Source organism: Chinchilla lanigera, unplaced genomic scaffold, assembly GCF_000276665.1.
Source record: "Chinchilla lanigera isolate Chin_1 unplaced genomic scaffold, ChiLan1.0 scaffold00005, whole genome shotgun sequence".
Taxonomy (NCBI): domain Eukaryota; kingdom Metazoa; phylum Chordata; class Mammalia; order Rodentia; family Chinchillidae; genus Chinchilla; species Chinchilla lanigera.
Window position 1 is genome coordinate 12976977 of NW_004955406.1, and position 20036 is coordinate 12997012.

At 40.0% G+C, this 20036-nt stretch overlaps 1 protein-coding gene and 1 long non-coding RNA gene across 5 annotated transcripts in view; one reads left to right on the forward strand and one right to left on the reverse strand.

The window, feature by feature from the left end:
* Nucleotides 1-7971, reverse strand: part of LOC106149927 — a 26865-nt gene extending 18894 nt beyond the window's left edge. Inside the window, exon 1 of the long non-coding RNA XR_001236410.1 lies at nt 7542-7971. This is a non-coding gene — a long non-coding RNA (uncharacterized LOC106149927). The remainder of the gene's footprint in view (nt 1-7541) is intronic.
* Nucleotides 7972-8362: 391 nt separating this feature from the next.
* Nucleotides 8363-20036, forward strand: part of Suco (SUN domain containing ossification factor) — a 79525-nt gene continuing 67851 nt past the window's right edge. For 3 of the 4 annotated variants that reach the window (XM_005374860.2, XM_005374862.2, XM_013520725.1), the window contains exon 1: nt 8380-8941. In XM_005374860.2, the coding sequence (XP_005374917.1) occupies nt 8880-8941 (62 nt within the window). In that variant the 5' untranslated portion in view covers nt 8380-8879. Of the gene's footprint in view, nt 8942-20036 lie in introns of all 4 variants that reach the window. The other variant, XM_013520715.1, reaches the window with a different exon arrangement.

Sequence of the window (20036 nt, forward strand, 5' to 3'; positions counted from 1 at the left end):
CATTTCCTCCCTTATGTTTGCTGCTTTTGCTGTGTTCTGACACCATGAGCTGTAGCCCTCTGCCATGTGCCACTCTGCCTTGTAACCTGCCAAGTATGGACTGAAAACTCCACAAACTGTAAGCAAAATAAACCTTTCCTTCCTTAATTTTGGGCATCAGGTATTTTGTCCCAGCAATGAGAGAAAAGTAACCAAGACAGGCACATATGTGTCTCAGCACCTTTCATGCAAAAAGGTTTCAATAAATATTTGTCAGACACCTTATTTCTCCAGGTTACACAGCAGTAAGAAATCCAGAAAATCAGTCACAGATCACACAGTGTTATGCTAAAAAGCTAATTTGGCAATGTGTAGAGGAGGAAACTGCTAGTTAGAAGCTCCTGACTAGTCAACTGAGTAAATCTGTCCCATGCCAAAGGCTAGCTTTAATTACTAGGAATTTAAATTATAGAGCAGATTATAAGTCAGTATGATCAGACAAATTAAATAAGTAAAACACATGTCTTGGAACTCTGCAATGAAAATAATTGTTATACATATAAAACACATCACCTCTCATATGGAATTCATACATTACCTGGGAAGACAGAATATAAACAAATGACTAAGCAAAAACAATACCATGAGAACCCAGGTATTTCAGGACATGGCAAATAGTATGTTCTGGTGAATGGAAAATATGATGGATAAGGCCTGAACCATCAATGGGGTTGGATCATGGAAGGCTTTAAGAACCAGACCAGGGAAGCAGGATTTTATCTGACAAATCTTTAAGATCTAAAGATTTTTGCATCATAGCAGGGACATGATGAAATAACACCTTAGGAAACAGTGCATCGTACAGGGGATAGAGAGGGACAAAACAGTTAGAACTCCTAATATAGTGTCTTCAGTTGCTATTTTTCTCTCCCTATTTGGAATCTTGTTCTTGTGAATTCTTGCTAGATACTTTCACCAGAAATTTAAACTCATTGCTGTGCTTTCAAAATCAAACTAATCTTCTTCTCTGCAAATACCGTACTATGGTTTGATTGTGTCTCCCAAACTTCTTGTGTTAGAAACTTAATCCACAATGCAACAGTGCTGAAGTGTGAGACCTTTAAAAGGTGGCCACCATGGAGCTCTGCCCACACGAATAGATCAATGTCATTATTACAAAAGTGGTCTCTCTCTCTCTCCCTCCATCTTTCCCTCTTTCCCTCCCTTCCCCCTTCCCTCTCTCATCCCCCTCTCCCCCACTTCTTCTTGTTAGGTCTTTCACCATGTGGTAACACAGCAAGAAGGGACATCCCTCCATGCAGCCCCTTTGATTTTGGACTTCCCAAAACTGTAAAAGTAAAAATCCATTTAATTTACAAAAATACCCAGTCTTAGGTATTGTGTAATGTCAGCACAAAATGAACTAAGACACTTGAGACTCCTGACTTTCCTCTTCATACATTGACACATATCTCCTGGAAATTGGATTATTTTGACTTCTCCCTTTTCATCATCCACATGTAAACATTCCTTCCCTCTGGTGGCTTCCACAGTGAGCTTACTAAACTCAGATATCACCAAACTACTCATACACTAACCCTATGAAGGAAGATGAAATTTGGGATCATAAAATAAAAGTAGTGGAGATCTTACATTTTGTTATGCGCGGTGTAAAGAGAGCCATACAAAGCCAGCACAGGACTTCGGGATTCTTCCATCCTTTAAGGGGCTGTATTCTTAGGCTGCTTTAGAAAAGCAGTTTCCTGTCTTATCTTCCTCTATGATCCACCTTGTCTCTCCAAGTGGTCACATTCTCAGGGTTCTGTTGAGGTAGACTTCAGAAAGGGTGTGTCTAAATAAGAGCTGTTCAATACACATATCTACATATACATGTTAAAAAGAAGAAAATGAAGTGGGAACAAATATTAAGAAAAGTTCTGTTTTTAACACTTTTTTGTTTTTGTTTTTGTTTTTCCGGTACCGGGAATCGAACTCAAGACCTCACGCTTGCCAGGCAGGCGCCGTGCTGCTGAGCTAAATCCCCAGCCCCGAAAAGTTCTGTTTTAATATAAAAGTTTTAATTACTGATTGCTGTGGGAGTCGGCAGTCTCTCCGTGGTCCCCGGGAGAAAACAGTGACACGATATAAAAAATAGAGACAAGAGATGTCAGCCAGGGTCAGGTGGAGTCATTTCTTGCCTGATGAACAAGAGGATTGACTCCAACAGTAGGGGTGTTTATTTTGTACACTTGCAAAGTAGTATCATGAGAGATAATGTTGCGTAGCGACTAAGACTAAGACTAAGACTGTAATTGTCCAAGCAGGATACTTTTTTCAATACTGAGGTAGCTTGACTGCCTGAGGCACTCTGGCTCTGTCCCGCCCTCAGACACATGACCAAAGACCAACTCCAGTGGCTCCCAACAGATTGCCACATTCACTTTTTTTTTTTATTTTGGTCTATTAGTTTCTTTTCAAATCCCTGGCACTTCTTTCACAGGTTTCCAGGGAATTTCTATTCTAATTGATTGTTACTTTGGAAGTACCTAATGTCATTTGGCAAGAGCAGTTTCTCTCTAATTTTTTTCTTAGATATATACTATCTCAGCACTTTGCAATATTGAAATGAGCAGATTTTTTTTTTTTTTTTTTTTTGTCTTTTTGAGACAGGGTTTTGCTATGCAGTTCAGGCTGGCCTTGAATTCACTCTGTAGTCCAGGCTGGCCCTAAACTCACAGCAATCCTCCTGCCTCAGCCTCGTGAGTGCTCGGATTACAGGGATTACAGGCATTGCACCACCACACCCAGCAAGCTGATATTTGTTCAACAAAATCCAAATATATCAAGGCTTGCTCACCAAACACCACCATCTTAAACGGACAAATGAGTCTTCTCTTGGGCGTCTTAAGTATGATTTTTATATAAGAAAAAGGTGATGGCCAGAAGGTGTTGAAATTGCTTATACTTTTTCTTCATCAGCAGAAGTAGTTTCTGATTCTTATTAGGCAGGATTTGCCTGAAGTTTCTGTGTATTTAACCCTTCAGGAATGGGAGAAAGCAGGCTTGTTGTGCAATTTAGTCCTTTGCGACGTCTACAATGATCTAAGGATGTGCAGAGAACGAGTTAGCGTGTATGCAGTCAGTGGTTATAGATTTTATTGAATCTGGGGATTCTGTTATTGCAGAGTCTTTTAACCTTGGCACTTTGACTGCTTCAGTTAAATGATTTTTTGTCATTGTTGTTGACAACTGGTTTATGCATCGCAGGTTGTAGAACAGTGTCACTGGCCTCTGACCACTAGATGCCAGGGGCACTTCCCCGGTGTGACAACCTAAAATGTGCCCAGATACTAGCAATTAGAGCACAGAAGAAAAAACTGTCCCAGGTTGTGAACGATTGCAGAATAGTTAAGAGGTGGGAGATGGTGATCATGTAGCGTAAGCCCTAAAAAGTATACACGTTTTGAGTTTTCTATACTCTTTCTTGCTATTCTTTGGCATGTTATACCTTTAAGTATGGTGGCATTTATGGTACTAAATCTATTTTATACAATTCTAATTTACTTTTTTATTTCTTTATTGAATTACAACACAAATTTCTCCTTATTTTTCCCACATACTATGTAGAAAAATATCTATCAGTTTTTCAAAAGTCACCTCTTATTAGATCTTTTATTATGTTCCCTACATGAAGTCTTAGAAGAGAACAAAACATACATAGAAAGTCAGGTGAAGAAGTTAATTTATGAGGAAGATGAGTTTTATCTTATGCAAGTACAGTTCCCAGCGACAGACGACCCAAGTGGTATCGCCAACAACAATTTGGAGAGGCGGGGGCAGACCTGGAAGGGAACTGAAATTACAAAGCACCAGAGTCCTCTGGAAAACTCAGAGCACTGAAAATTAAATGTTAACATGGAACCATGGGTATGAAGCTAGCAAAAAGAGTAAAGGATATTTATTGACTAAAATAATGCAAGCTTTTAATTGAATAATACGTAAGTAAATGGCAACAGTACCACAAGGGTGTTAATAAAACTTCAGACAGAAAAAGGAAGAACAATGAAAAGGAAAATTAAAAAAAAAAACCACCCTATTTATTAGTTGTATATTCCAAGAGATCAATGCAGGGACTTGTTGGAAAAGAAGGGTGTGAGCCATTCAAAATGGCTCAAAGATTTGAAGCTACTAGAACAAAATATAGGAGAACCACTTCAGGGCATTGGTATGGGCAAAGGTCCGTTGGATACAAAATGGACTCTAAAGCCTCATGTGTTTGGAAGGTAACAGGATTATGGGGACATTATAGCTGATTTTCTATTAGGAGGCGGGGTCTGGTCAGAAGACGTGGATAACTGGGAGCATGACCTGGAAAGGTGTATCTCCTTTCCTGACTCTTCTTTCTCTCTGTGTTTCCTGGCTGCCGCAATGTGAGCAGCTTTTCTTCTACCAGGTCCTCTGCCATGCTGTTCTGCCTTGGAGCCAGTCAACTACGGACTAAAGCTGTGAGCCATAAAGCTCTCCTGCTTTAAGTTGTGGGTGTCAGGTATTGTGTCTCAATGACAAGAAAGTGTCTAAGACAGTTTTGATCCTAAAAACAGGAAACAGAAGCAAAAATAGACAAATGGGAGTATATCAAACTAAACAGCATCTGTATAATAAAGATAACAATCAAGAGTGCAGAGACAACCTACAGATAGGAGAAAGTATTTGCAAACAATAAATCTGGCAAAGGATTAATTGCTAGAATATATAAAGAATTCAACCAACTCTAAAAATAAGTAATTTAATTAAAAGTTAGGTAAAAGACCTGAACAGTCATTTCTCAAAAGAGGTTATATAAATGCTCCCTAAGAGTATTAAAAATGCTCAGTATTACTAATCACTAAGGACATGCAAGTCAAAACTACAGTGATTATATAATTTCACTCTAGTTAGAAAGTCAAAAAGAAAAAAATAACAAATGCTGGTGAGGATGCAGAGAAAGAGGAACTCACACATTGTTGGCAGAACTGTAAATTAGTACAGTTACTGTGGAAAATGATGAGGAACTTCCTCAAAAGACTAAAAATAGAACTGTGATAGGATCCAGAAAATTCACTACTGAATATATATCCAATGAAATTGAAATCAGTATGTCAAAGAGATATATCACTTGCATGTTTGTCGTAGTACTATTGACAATAATCAGGATATGGAATCAGCCTACGTGTCCACTGAGGGATGAATACAGAAAATGTACATAAATACAATACAATGTCATTTGGTCAGAAAACGGAATGAAATTCTGTCATTTTAAGCCACATGAATGGAACTGGAAGTGAAATGAGTCAGGCACAGAAAGATAGATTCCACCTGTTCTCACTTGTATGTGAAAGTTAAAAGTATGATCTCAAAGAAATAGAGAATAGAATGGTGGTTACCAAATTCTGGAAAAGGTATTGGGAGGGTGTGTTGGTTTGGGGGATATTTTGCAAGGTGAACAATATAATACAGGGCACATATTTTATGAGATTATTTATAATAGTCATCCAAAGAATGATATACAAAAGAGTGCAGAAAATCTGCCCACACACTAAGACCAAGGAAACCAGTGGAGGGTCTGAATCCCACGATAATGTCCTGCGTAAGTCCAGCTGAAGACCTAGAGCCCATAACAATGCCAATGGGCTCTGGGCTTCCATGAATCCAACTGGAGACCCAGAGCCCATGACAACATCTTATGCAGGCCTGTTTCACGGATCTGCACTGGGAAGGCCTAAAGGTCAGTGGTGGAATCTAGGAAGTCTGTGCCAGAGGGATGAAGGATCTGTGCTAGCAGGCTGAGGGATCTGCACTGGAGCCAGGAAGCCAAGCACAAAGAACCAGAGCTCCCCCGAAAGGTACCACAGCCATCCTCAGCAACAGTGAGGTCCCGAGCTCCTCCAGTGGTGAAGACAGTTGAGTTCCCATCAGGAAAGCCAACGCAGCAAGCTTCTCCAGAAGACTGGCAGTGCACCATCCTCCCCTCCAGAGCCAGGAGGTGATGCTCAAAGTGAGGACTAGAGCTCCCCCAAAGTGAACAGAGGCTGTTCTCATTACCAACAAGGTCCTGAGCTCCTTGGGGGATGAAAACAGCCAAGTTCATCAGGAAAGCCAGCATGGCGCGCTCCTCCAAAAGAACCAACAACTTTTCTCTGCTCCAAACAGCCTCCTTCTTCTTCCCCAGTTCTGCCTTTTATGTGGCTGGCAACATTCCTCAGGTGGGCCTCCCATATCCAGCACTACACTTACTCAGTTCAGGTGAGGGTTATAAGTTGACCACCAGTTGTCCATCCACTACAGAGGGTGTGGTAAATAGATGAGATGTAAGGATGTAGCAAGAATGTAGATGGACAGCAGGAATAACTTTTAATGCTTTATAACACAGTAGAGTAACTATGGTTAACAACAATTGGGTATTTCAAAACAGCCCATAAAGAGGACTGTGAATGTTCCCAGCACAAAGAAATGGAATCTGTCTGAGGTGATGGACGTGCCAGTTACCTAATCCGATCTTTACACATTGTATATATACCTATACAAATGTATACGAATATGTATAATTATTATGTGTCAATTAAGAAATAACAAATATATTTTTAAAAGAGTAGGTGGGCATGCAGGCTTGGAGTGAGAGGGATGAGAGACAGGAGAGGACACTTGTAACTTTCCAGACTTGAAATACACTTGAATTCTAATGCATCTTCTTTGGCTGTGATCTGCTGGTAATAGATGAGCGACGCACAACCGTTCCCTATCCTTAGCACAGTTGTTGGAGTAAGAAGAAACACGTGTGCAATATTAGAAAGAATGTCGGTCCTCATCCTTCTACTCCTAAGGCAAAAATTTACCTCCTGCAGTGGGGAATAGAGGTAAAAGGATTTGACTGCCATATACTTAAGAGACACATCAGCAGAAAAGGGTAACTGTTATCTAATTATTGCCCCCCCAAAAAAGTAGTGAAGTTCTCTCAAACCTAACTTACAATCCTTTGTAGAATTTCCCTAACATACAGTTGACTTATATCCAAGAATTACAGAGTGGTTCAAATTATTCAGTTCCCTGGGAAAATAAATAAAAACTAGTCTACTTTAGAGGGTTCATAAGGAAATTTCATGGCTGAAATTTAGGCATTAGTTGGGGCTTTTTTCTCCTTTCTTTCGCCACATGAACCATAAGTAACACTTCCTTTAAACATTTTTCATATTAAACGTTATGCTACATTCCAAGGCACAGATAACTACGCCTCCGCCCCTTTTCTGAATCCCCGCCCCCTTCACAGCCAGTTTATACTCTCTCCTCCCTAATTTCTCTGGAAATATCATGGGGAAGGTAGTTACTAGTCTGATAGGGAGAAAACAAAGGGGAACATCATTGTGTTACACTTTTATATTATCTAAAATATCCCTCAGAAAAGACTAACTTGTCTCTTAGCCTCGGTGTCTGTAACGAATATTATGAGGGATGAATGAAGAAACATAACCAGGGCCAAATGTCTTCTCCCATGAACAGGTGGTGCCTCTTAATTTTACAGTAGCTACCTTGCAAGATCAGAGGCTCTTGGGAAGAGAAGCGGTCAAATACCTCGGAGTTTCAGGCAGAAAGTCCCTCTATGAGTTTCTGAAGACTTATCAGGGGACTTGGCAGCAAAAAAACCCTTAAGTGGCCACGCTGCTCATTGACAAGTATTAGCAGCTTTCACGTTTTCTGCCCCGACCATAGCCCTCCCCACTTCCGGAGCGTCTGTGGGCGCCTCGCTCCCCCAGAAGGAACCTGACCCCAACGCTCGAAACCAGCGGAACGAAGTGAAACCAACAGAACTGAGACCAATCAAGTGGACTTTATCTGGGGAATTCGACGGGGCGCGAAAGTCCCCCAGAGATAGAGAGAAAGCGAAGACTCTGGGCTCCAACCAATCCGAAGACAGGCAGTCCTGACACGCCCCTCCCTTAACCTACCAATCAGCATCCAGCTCGAAGGGTCCTACCCCTTGATTCTGGGAAATAGCCTTTTAAATTTCTTTAAGACTGTTCTCTTCTATCTACTTCACCGTCATTCGAGGTCAAATTTCACGAACTGTGCTCAAGGAGAAAAACTGAGTGTGACAGTTCCAAAGCTGGCCAATCTCTCAGTGAGAAGCGAAAGTATAGAATTTTATATCAAACCGTGGATTCCAGGTGGGACCGAGACAGGGAAAGTAGGATTCCAGAAAGTAAACTACAACTCCCAAGGGCCCTTGCGCGGACCCGGCGCGCGCAGAGCAAGAAGGGGGGGTTGGGCCATTGGCGGGTGGAAGGCCATCTTGAATTGGCGCCAGTTAGTGGGCGGGACCCGGGTGGGCGGAGCCGGCCGCGCAGGCTCTAGAGCTTTGTGTCCTCCTGGCTCCCGCCGCAGGGCCCGAGACGTCGGAGGGGGCGTGGCCCGCGCGGAGGCTGGTGGGGGTGCGCGCGCCGCGGGACGTGGGTGACGCGTCTCCTTCCAGCTCAGCGGTGTGTGAGGTGTCGCGGCCCTGCCGGCGATTGGCTGATGGGAGGAGAGTACGCGGCTGCCGTTGGTCGCCTGCAGCGCGGAGCGAAGGCCGGGGAGGGCTGAGGGGATATGGGGCGGCAGTGGCGGCGGCGGCAGCTGGAGGAGGCGGGCGCGGGCGGGCCGGCGGTGGCAGCGGCGATCCCCGGAGTCTCGGTGTGAATCGCCCCAGGGCCCCTTGCGGAGCGCGTGCGGGACGCGAGCCGCCGCGGAGCCGCTCCCCGAGCGCCTCAGCCCTTCGGACGCTCGGTCCCGTCCTCGCGCTCCCGCTCCGGCTCCTCCATCTTGGCCTCGGCAGTGTCGGCTGCCGGGAGGATGTGCCGCCTTCTGGCAGGGGCAAGAAGGCGGAGAAGATGAAGAAGTACCGGCGGGCCTTGGCCCTGGTCTCCTGTCTCTCGCTGTGCTCCCTGGTCTGGTGAGTGGCCGCGGGGAGGGGAGGGGGAGGCAGCCGCTCGGGTCACACCCCCAAGTCCTCCGGTGTCCAGGTGCGGGTCCCCCGGCCCGGGAGGGGTGCCCCCGCAGCCCTCCGTGCGGAGCTTTCCGCGTGTGCAGAGTCCGGGCGGGAGCAGAGGCTGTGGGGGGGCCGAGTGCCCCTGGGCACCGTTCCTCCGGCCGGGGCCGGGGCGGCGGGGGGCGGCGGGCGGACGCCGAGCTTTGCCTTCCCGGTGTGGGGAGGGCGGGAGGCGCGTCAGGTGTGATGTGTACCGGGCACGCGATGTTGAAAAGTGAGTCGTCGGGAGGGTAAGATTAATGTATAAGCGCTTGTTTTCCTGGACATTTCTTGCACAACGTTCGGCCCCGAGTACGCTCGGGGCTGTTGTTTGGGAACTTTGGGGACACTTTTTCAGTTGGCTTGGTGGAGAGGGCGTCGTAGATGTAGTGGGAACAGTAGTTTTTGTTAGCGTCTCCGGATAAAGGGAACATAAATACTGTCTTTTGGAAGCGGGAAGGGTGCTTTGCTTCGGAAGCTACATGAAGGTTCTGTTAACCTGAGATCTGTGTGGGGCTTGTTGAGGAGAGATCTTGTAAAGCAAAGAATTCCTATCTGTGTACTTAGAAAAGCCATACTTTCCTAAAGAAATTCTCCCAGGGAATTTCAACAGAGATGTGTAATATTTGCTGGCTGAAAAGATCTTTATTCAGTCAAAGAAATGTGCCATTTCTTATATTAAAATCCAAACTAGTTTCCTGTTTAGCTTATTTCTGCCCTGCACAGCAATATTTTCATTTTGATGAGTGCCTGCCTTATGGAGTCCAAAGACCCTGAAGTTGTGGAGTTGTTGCTCATATACAATAATATATTAAAAAAGGGAAAACACTTATATCAACCTGAGGAATTTTGATTGGAAGGATGATAAAAGTTTGAGTGAACAAAAAGTGACCTGTCTTACATTTTGAATCCCTTAAATAAAACTGTCATTGTCCTGTTTTTATGCTTCCTGTTATGTTGAATACCAAGATGTGTCTATAAGAGATGAATCCACTCACACCATTTTAACTTTAAATTTGTAGGTCAGAAACAAATCTTGTATTCATTTCCACCTTTCTGGTTGTACATTATATATTTTCTTTCTCCTTTCTCTTTGGGCTTGCGCATCTTTAGACCGTGTTACTCTTCTTTAGCACTTTATGAAGTGGCTGATAGGGCAGAGGTTACAATTTTTACTACAATCTAAAATGCACCAGATTCTGAGTTTTTAAACATTAGATAGTGAAAATAAAATCAAGCTTTAAAGGTGGTTCTTAAAATTATTTGTAAATGTACATTGACCATGTATTTATTATTTTGGAAGAATCTGCCTAAAACTACCTTCAATATGTTTTCTTAGCTTTATTCATTAACAGTAATGAGATTATGACCTACCTGTTGGGGAAAAATATCCCCCTTGTACTGAAAAGAATATTCATAAAGTTCTTTAAAATTTTCTGACTTCTGAAGTGAAAAACATTTAGGAAGGGTTTAAGAAGAGTAAAAAGTTGAAACTGTAGTTTAAGATACAAATGGGTTAGTATATTTTCAGATTTGTTTGGACTGTTAAACTTAAAAAACATTTTATTTTATTTATTTATTTATTTTTTTATTTACTTTTGGCCTTTTTGAGACAGGGTCTTTGTAGTTCACCCCGGTCTTGAGCTCACTTTGTAGCCCAGGCTGGTCTCGAACTCGCAAAGATCCTCCTGCCTCAGCCAGGTGCTGGGATTACAGGCGTGTGCCACCATGCCCAGCTAAGACATTTTATTCTTAAAGCCGTTAAAAAGGTGTTATAATAGGGTTCTAAATAAGGTACTTAGGGAAGGGTGATGATGAATGAAATTGGGGAAAGTTGAAATTATAGTATAGCACTGGTATAACTTGAGGTCTAACTTTTGCTGTAGTCTGGTCTGCTCTGTAATTTCCCAACATCCCTATCCCCCTTATCAGAAACTGGTTACTTTGTAAGCCACTATGGGGTTAGACAAAAGGTGTACAAAAGACTTATGAACTCCTCTTACTAGTCATTTTTGTTTTCGTCATTCAGAAATTGTCCCGAAGTTTGTGATCCATTTTTATCTTGTAGATTGAGTGCTGCATATATTCATACTACAGTATTCTAGTTCCAAGATTTACCCCCTTATCCAATATTACTGAATTTTGTTATCACTTCATTTATACTTTTGGAATTTTACATAATCTTGTTTATATCTACCCTTTGTTTTTCTCTTTCTGGCCGAGTACTAATTTAGGTTATCTTCACAGACTACCATCTTATCCATCTCATTATTGATTCTGGTTACTATTTTTTCTTTTGCATACTTTGTGATTTTTAATTAAATAGTACAGAGTATATCCTAAGTAGTACTTGTCATCTCTATGTCAGGCATGTGGTGTGTATTTTACATATTGTGACATCTTTTACCTTAACAATGCTGTAAGATAGGTATTACTAACTTCATTTTTCACTTTACAAATGAATAAGTAGAGAGGTTAAGCAACTTGGCTAAAGTTAAACACCTATAAGATTTAGAGTTTAGATTTGAACCTAAATAGCCTGTCTCATAATACAGACTCCTGTCTGCCATGATCTTTTGTCTGTAAAATCAGAAGCCCTACATTATACATACAGCCCTACACTATACATTACATTACATCTAATGTAAAACTACTAGATATGTATCCCTGGACATGTTATGTAACTCCTTTGAACTTTAGTTCTTATATTCTCCAAATGGTAAGGCTGATCCATTCCTTCCAAGGGATAGTTAGAAGAAAATGAGATAACCTATACGACAGATCTTTGTAAAACAGAATATATTATCTATATATTTAATTGTAAAATTATTCAAAGATTTTTTTTATGCTTACTGTGTACCAGATGTTTGAGCATTGAAAACCTAAAGCTAGGTTGAACAAGTCCTGTTTTAGTGGTGAAAGTTCCATATTCCAGGAATCCTCTGTATTGGTTTTCTATTACAGCTGTAACAAAACATCACAAATTTAGTGGTTTAAAACAACACAGGTTTATTATTTCACAGCTTTAGATTTCACAATTCCAGAATCAGTCTCACCAAGCCAAAGTGAAGATGTGAACAAGGTACAATAAATAGTTCATTCTGGAGGCTCTGAGGGAGAATTCAATACCTGCATTCTATGTCACTTTTGTACATTAACCTCTTGGTTCAGTTTTACATCTAATGATTGATCTTTCTGTCTTTCCCTCCCCCTTATAAGGACTCTTACGGTTTATATTGGATCTATCAAAACAATTTAGGATACTTTTCCTCCTCCAAATCCTTTATTTAATAACATCTGCAGAGTTTCTTTTGCCATGTTAAGTAGTATAATCAGGAACCAGGATGCAGTATCTGACCATTATTCAGCTTACATGGATTCTCAATGCTGGGCAAGCTGAGAAAGTGATCATGGCCCTGAATGGAAAAAGAATTAATCTATGCCTTAATCAGTTGATATTCTGAGTGTGTCCTATGGTTATGGTTTGTGTCTAGATGTCCCCCCAAAGCATCATTATAAATACTAAATCATCCACCAAAAGGTTTGGCATTGCCCCAGGCTGAGTAGCTTAGGTAAGATAAAAGGGCAGAAAGATGCTGTTAAGGCTCCCCTTGTTGCTTTGTTACCTCTGCCCGCCAAGAACTGTTTCTCCTCTGTGAGGCCTGTCTGCCATGCCACCCTGCTTTGGAACCAGCCGATTATGGACTGAAACCTTTACAAACTGAGCTAACTAAACCTTTATCCCTTAAACTTTGGATGTTGGCTGTTTTGTCTCAGCAATGAAAAAAAGTAACTAAGACACCCATAATTAGTAAATCCCAAATATGTGTCCTTACATTAATCTGAATAACGCTTAATTTATTTTTAGATTAAACAAATCTTCTACCCCATAGGATCATCTTTGAGAAGCTGATATTTAGACTAATGAATGGAAAGAGCCTCATTTAAACAGTTTTCACACACTGAACAAGAATAGTAGATGTACTTACAGAATACTTTAGGAACACTAAAGCAAGAATTTGTATTCTAGGTATGGTTCTATCACAGATCGTATGCCCTTGGACAAGTTATTTCTGTGAGCCTTGCCCCTCATTCATAGTTTTCAGAATGGATAACTTAAGATGGGAGAATTTTGTTTTGGACAGAGGGAACATTCCTGTTATCAGGTTATCTAAAGTATAGAGTAGGTATGTGGAGAGGTGGAAAGGGAGGTTAGAACTGGGTTTTGATCAGATGAGCTCTGATTCTAGCGTGGCAGAGAATGTGCAAGTGAAGTACAGGTAGTTTAATATAGGAGATCAAGAGAGTGAGGTCACATCAATTCTTTAGTTAGATCACTATGGAAGATAAAATAGATCGGAAGGAACACATTTTGGAGGTAAGGGTGGTAGTAACATGAGGAGAGATTTAACAAGTCTATATCAAGGTATTGACCTTAAAAGTATGTGATCCCAACTTTCAGTGACTGAAGAGCTTTAGTTTTTAGCTTGTGATTCTATTTTTGTACACTTTAGTTTGCTTTCTTTGAATGTTTCTTGTTCTTTCATTAACGTGTGTAAATGAGCTGAAAAACTAGAAGTGTGTGCAGTCTTTTTTCTTGAGATGATGAATAAAACTCCTGTCTGTCATACGGAGAAATTTTTTTACTGTTTTTTTTTGCTCTGTCTCACTTTTATTTTTTTGGTATCAGGAATTGAACTCAGGGCCTTGTGCTTGCCAGGCAGGTGCTATGCCTCTGAGCTATCCTGACTCTCTCTCGCTTTTTAAAGGTTGAACCTCTTTTCTGAATAAAATGATACTCAAAATTATAAAATATACCCTTTCCAGTTCATCTCTTGCCTTTTTTGAAAATGGCTTTCCTTTTTTTCTTTTCTTTTTTTTTTTGGTTGGTGAACTAAAAAAGACCTTAGGAAAAGTTTATCTTTGTTCAGAGACATGCACTCCAAAGAAAGCACTTTGTATTTATAAGATGTGTAGGATTGTTTATAGTTTCAGATCCCTTCAGACAAGTTAGATGAAGCCAGGTCGCCTTTATAGGAAAAGATCTAGGAAGGAAATGTGACATTTTTATGTAAAATTTTAGTGCTTTTGTCTAGAAAATGTGGCAAATAATTCTTTATAATGTCCTTCAAATTACTTTTAAGAGAGCTGGATGTGTTCCATATTGCCCCTTTAAGTTATTAATCATTTGAAGATTCTGTATGATGGAATGGGCACGGGTTATAGAGTTGGCAGACAGCAACAAAAAGTACTGGCGCTTAACTTACTTTTGATATTGTTTATTTCATGCTTCAATTGTTTATGACTCATTGTTTCACTTTTCTCAGTCTGAATGGAGAAAAAAGTTGGTATTTGTAGCTAATATTCTTACGTTTACAATGAAAAGGTAGAGATAAACTTATAAAAATTATGTGTTTTATTCTCTCAAACTACTCAGGTAGAATCATTTCTATATATGTTGTACTCTTGTTTGATAGTTTATGTGTAACTAGGAAGAAACAAAATACTACTTGAAAATTATTTATGTGTTTTATGTTGTTCTTTAATGCCAGTTGTATGTTACCTGTTATATTTTTCAAGATTATATTTTAAAGTAATTTCCAGAAGTAAAATTACACATATCACAAGGGAATAGGAAGTTGCTTTTGCATATTTGCAGTATAAGGATGTTAACCCCCTTGGGTATACTTGCTTGGTAAATGCAGATACAGTTTCCTGAAAGAAGTGTTTTTCTTTTCTTTTTTTTTTTTTTTTTATTCCTGTGGTATTGGGGATTGAATCAGAGCCTTAGTGCTGATGATAATTCCTGGCCCTTTTTTTACCTTTTATTTTGAGATAAGGTCTTGCTAAATTGCCTAGGGTGAGCTTGAATTTGGAATTTTCTTGTCTCAGCCTCCCAGAGTGCTGGGAGTACAGGCCTGTGCCTCCACACGAGCTAATTTTCGTTTCTTTTAGTTTCCCTGACTTAGTTCCTTCTTCCCTCCCTCCCTTGTCTTCCTCCATTCTCTCCTTCCCTTCCTCCCTCCTTCCCTCAGGCTGTTACTTTTGTAATGAAGAGCAAGTTAAAATGATTTTATATTTTATATAAAGGTGACACCTAACTTTGTTAGAAAATGTCATAGCATTAACATGGTTCTTAGGTACCTATACTTCATAGCTAATTCGGTATTATTATATAGTATTTAATCTACTGAGACAAAGTATATATAGTGTTTAGAATGTTGCCTCATTCATAGTAAGTACTACAATATAAATTCTTATTATTCATTCGCTCTGGGTACTTTGGTAGTTTGTTAAGTCGTATGGCCTCACTATCAGAGTTTAGAAATACGAATTTATTAATTATATTATTTGGTGCCCATCAACCAAGAAATGGGTAAGAAAGATGTGATCTTTTTATACAGTGGAGTACTATTCAAACATAAAGAACGATAAACTGGAGACTTTTATAGGGAAATGGATGCAACTCAAGTCCATACTCATGAGTGAAATAAATCAGACTCACATGTGTAAACATCTTATCATCTCCCTAGTGTGAGAAGCTGAAAGAGTAAATAAGGTAAATGTATATTAATTCTGGAAATAATGTCATGTTAGCCTTCCAAGGTTTTTCTTCCTTTTCAAAATTGTTTTAATGATTTCAAGTCTCATTTTCATACCAGTTTTAGAAAAGCTTAAAAATTAAAAAAAATGGAATTTTCGTTAGAATTAGTTTATTAGATTAGTTTTTAGAAAATTGTTATCTTCAAGTGTTTCACCTTAAAATATATTTTTTTTAAATCTTCAATTTCTCTGTAATGTTTTCTAGTTCTCTGCACATAGGTGTTGTAAGTTTTGTGGTGATATTTTTCCACGCTTTCAGATTTTAGTACTCTTGTAAAGTGATGTGTTTGGTTTTTATCTGTCACCATGAATGGAAGTACAGTTGCTTTTTAATAAAAATTTATTACAATTTATATATATCTATAGGTATATCTATCTATCTATAGTCTATTTATCTATATTATTTGGCTACCCATAATGTACTTGGGATGATGAAGGATACAGAAGCATGAGACTGAGCTCATTATTCAAGTTGATCGTCAAGATGCAGATACTTTGTACTAGAATGGTGGAAAGTATATAAACTAAGTCAGCTAGATTGTAGTCCTTTCTTTGCATTAATAGTGAATAGTTATTAAGCATGTATTTATTCTGAATGCTTTCTGTACATTTATTCATTTTATCCTTATTATACTTCTTTTGTTATAGAGACCCAGATTTAAAAATGAAGAGAGGGATGCAAGTCAGCCACTTTGCTCAAGTTCTCATAGCTAGTAAGGCACAGAAACAGAACCTTGAGTTGTGAGCCTGTGTTCTCTCAATCACTGCACTGCGCTGCCCACAAGCCAGTAAGTGGCCTTGGGCAAGTGACATTATTAGTATTAGCATTAGTATTAATAGTAGTATTAGTATTATCTTAGAGTCAGTTTTCTCACCTAAAGACAGAGGTACCTGGATTGGCTTTACGAATTATTCATTAACCTCTTAAAATCGCTTTGCACTGAAAATAAGACCTAGCCAGAAAGTAATTAGTCTTGAAAGGTAGAGCTCAAAAATGCCAGCCCCAGTCAGCCTATCCTTGCCTTACTTGCAATCACTCTTCTCTTGCTTGATGACTACTTTGAAGGCAGATAAGGCAAGGATAGGCTGACTGGGGCTGGCATTTTTGATCTTCAATTTTCAAGGCTGGTTATTTTTCAGCTAGGTCTTATTTTCTGGGAAAGACAAAAGAAATACACAGTTCTCCGGGGTGTGGTCACCTGTGCCTGCAATCCAGCACTCTGAGAGGCAAAAGTAGAAGAATCCCAAATTCAAGCCCAGTTTGGGCAGCTTAGCAGTGTAGAGAGACCCTGTCTCAAAATAGAAAATTGTCTGGGAACATAGCTCAAAAGGGCTGAGGATGTAGTTTAGCATGAAGGCTCTAAGTTCGGTCTCCAACACAACATAACACAGCACAACACAACACCCCACCACCCCAACAAAAGCACATTCCTAGGGTTTTTACCTTGGAAATTCTGTCTTAGTTTGTGGGTTTTGTTTTGGGTTTCTAAGTTTTTTTGGTGCATTTATTAGTATTACTGGATGTGGTGACCTCAAATTTTTTTCATATAGCTAACATCCTAAGAGATCTAATTAGGATGCTGCTGAATAATACAAAAAGCTGAATTGTATATTATGCTTAAAGGAGAAAATAGGGCTGGATTTGCTTAGGAAAGTTTGACTTGGATACGTGGGAAGTTATAGGTGTGCTTCATAAACCCCGTTTCTGTGGGAGCAGGTGTTTCATGTGCTGAAATAAGATGAGCTGTTGCTGCTTGTATGAATACTGGCTGTTTCTCTATGTGCCTGGATGTCTGCCTATAGTAAGTAGATGGCACTTCATAGTCGAAGGGAAAGAAACTTGAAAGGTAAAGAGATGCTGCACTTGATATGAATGGGAATGTAATAAGCAGACAAGCCTGAGGAGAAAGTAAGAGACATACTTTGGAGACTGTGATGGATTTTGCAAGGTAAGCCAAAAAGGTAGATGATAAAGGTTTTGTAAGGGAAGTAGTGTTTGGAGAATATTATTTTAACGTCATTATACTAGGAATACTTCAGAGGAGGCAGATTTATAAGGATGCATGCTAAAAAGCAGTTGGAAGAGTTGAGATTTATTATAACAAGGACTTGGCAGTGGGAATGAAGAAGAGAGTTCATGGACCAGATGTTTTCGTGATAGATTGACAAGTTGGCCATGTAGTGTAATAAATATAGCATTGTTACGGTTTATACTTAGTTGTCCCCCCAAAGCCTCAGTTGCTTGTAGGTGTGCCTTTTGGTATGTGATTAAATCTTGGGGGCGTGATACTCATCAGTAGATTAGTCCACTGATGTGTTTATATCTAAAAGTGATGCTGTGAGGAGGAGCATTGTTGGAGGAAGCAGGTCACTTGGAAGTGTGGCCTAGAAGGGTTTATCTCCCTCCCCCACTTCCAACACTCATGCTCCTCCACCTCCATGCCATACCCTCGTGAAATGCCATCACGCCTTGGAACCAGCCAACTGTGGACTGAAATCTCTACAAACTGTGACCCAAAATAAACCTTTTCTCCTTCAAGTTGTGAGTGTTGGGTATTGGATTTCATTGATGAGAAAGTGACTAAGGCAGCCAGAATTCAGAAGAACTGGGTTTTAGTTTTCTTATAACCAACTCTTGTCCAATGCCTGCTTTCTGTCATCCATCTCATTGTCAAGAGGTATTTACGGAGTTTTCTATGTGCTGTATCCTCTGTAGGATTCTGGTGGACAAAAGACAAAGCTGCTTGCTTGGAGCATACTGTAGTTGAGAGGATAAATTCTCTTGTGAAATAAATTCAAAGTGAGAAGAAAAGTGTGTGTGTGTGTGTGTGTGTGTGTGTGTGCGCTTCCAGTTTACACAACTGTAAGACTTGCTACTGTTCAAAAAGAAGTGAAAGAGCAGGCAAAGGATGTGAAAGGGAAAAGAGCTATTAGTTGGAGGTGAGTAGACTAAGAGGAGAGACATTGTATATATATGTGCTTAAAAATGTAGAGCTGGATGCAGATAAAATTTTGGCTGGAAGTGTCTTCATAAAGGGCATCATTTTTGAAATAGAATGTGACTTTTGAAACAGAGCATTCAGCTTCTACAGGTAATTAGAATAAAGGTGCCAAGCAAAGTAAAGCCTGGAGAGGAAGGGGGAAACTGGAAACAAAGATGGAAAGAGGTGTAAGTAACTTATTTAAATAGGAACATAAAATGTTAGATGAGACTGAAGAGCTTGAAAAGTGAGAAAAAGGACCTTGTTTTCAAAAGAGGGAAGTGATTGATAAACTTTTGAGAGTGGAAATAGATATTTGGAGAGCTGGTACGTGTGAATTCTCACATATTTGTTTGACAGTCAGGAGAGAGAAAAGAATATTTTTAAAAGGTCAATGGCTAGAGGACTCTCATATTTGTATGCTGTAACCCATTCCCCCCGCCCCCGTTTGTCCATGATCTACACCCCAACCCTTTTTGTTTTTTGAGACAGGGTCTCACTGAGTTGCCTGGTCTAGCTTCAGACTGGTAGTTCTTTGGCCTGAGCCTTCTGTGTAGCTGGCACAAACATGCCAAACAGTTCAGCGCATTCTATGCAGTGCCATAAGATTTGTCTCACTAACGCTCAACCTTGATTATGTCAGTCCCTTGATAAACTTTTTCAAAGGTTCCCTTTTGCTTGAGGGATAAAAATTTAAACCCTGATGTTGAAGGCCTGAAATTCATCGTGAACCTACTTTTGCAGTTTTATTTTTCACTGTTCCTTGTACAGGTTAACATGGCTAACCTGTTTGCTTGTTACTAATTTACTTGGAAACTATCTTTGTAGTTTTGAATTGAAAATTAATGTGGCAGAAGCACTGTGACTTGAGTTTTACAAAATTTCTTACAATATATCCTTTCAAGTAAGTTCAGTGTGTGATTATTTCTTGCAGTTTTAAGGAAAAATTATATTGGACAAAGTTTTAATGGTAGGTTAAGATATAAAACAGCATACTACATTGTTCAATAAGTGCTTCCCTATGTTGAGTCATTGAAATGTAGAGCAATTTAGAGATCAGGCTCCTAATCGAATAGGTCCATGTGGTATAACTCTGGACTGGTGAGGTTTTCTAATAGAGTAAAAACTGAAAGGAAGAAGAGGTGCAGTGTGCTCTCTTACTGCTAGCAGACAGATCAAGCAGAAGAGAAGCAACTTTAAAAGAGCCCCAAACAAATACTAGATCAAGAAGAACATCTTCGTTGAATAAAATACGACTGCAAGAAAATAGGGTGCTTTAAACAGAGCCACTAGAGGCCTAGTCATCTTTGGAACTTGTGTTTTTTTGTTTGTTTGTTTTTAAAAATAAAAGGAGGAAAACATTAACAGACAGACAACCTTTTACAAAATAGCAAAAGAATAGTACAGACAATACAGAGTTACAAACAAAGTGGTAG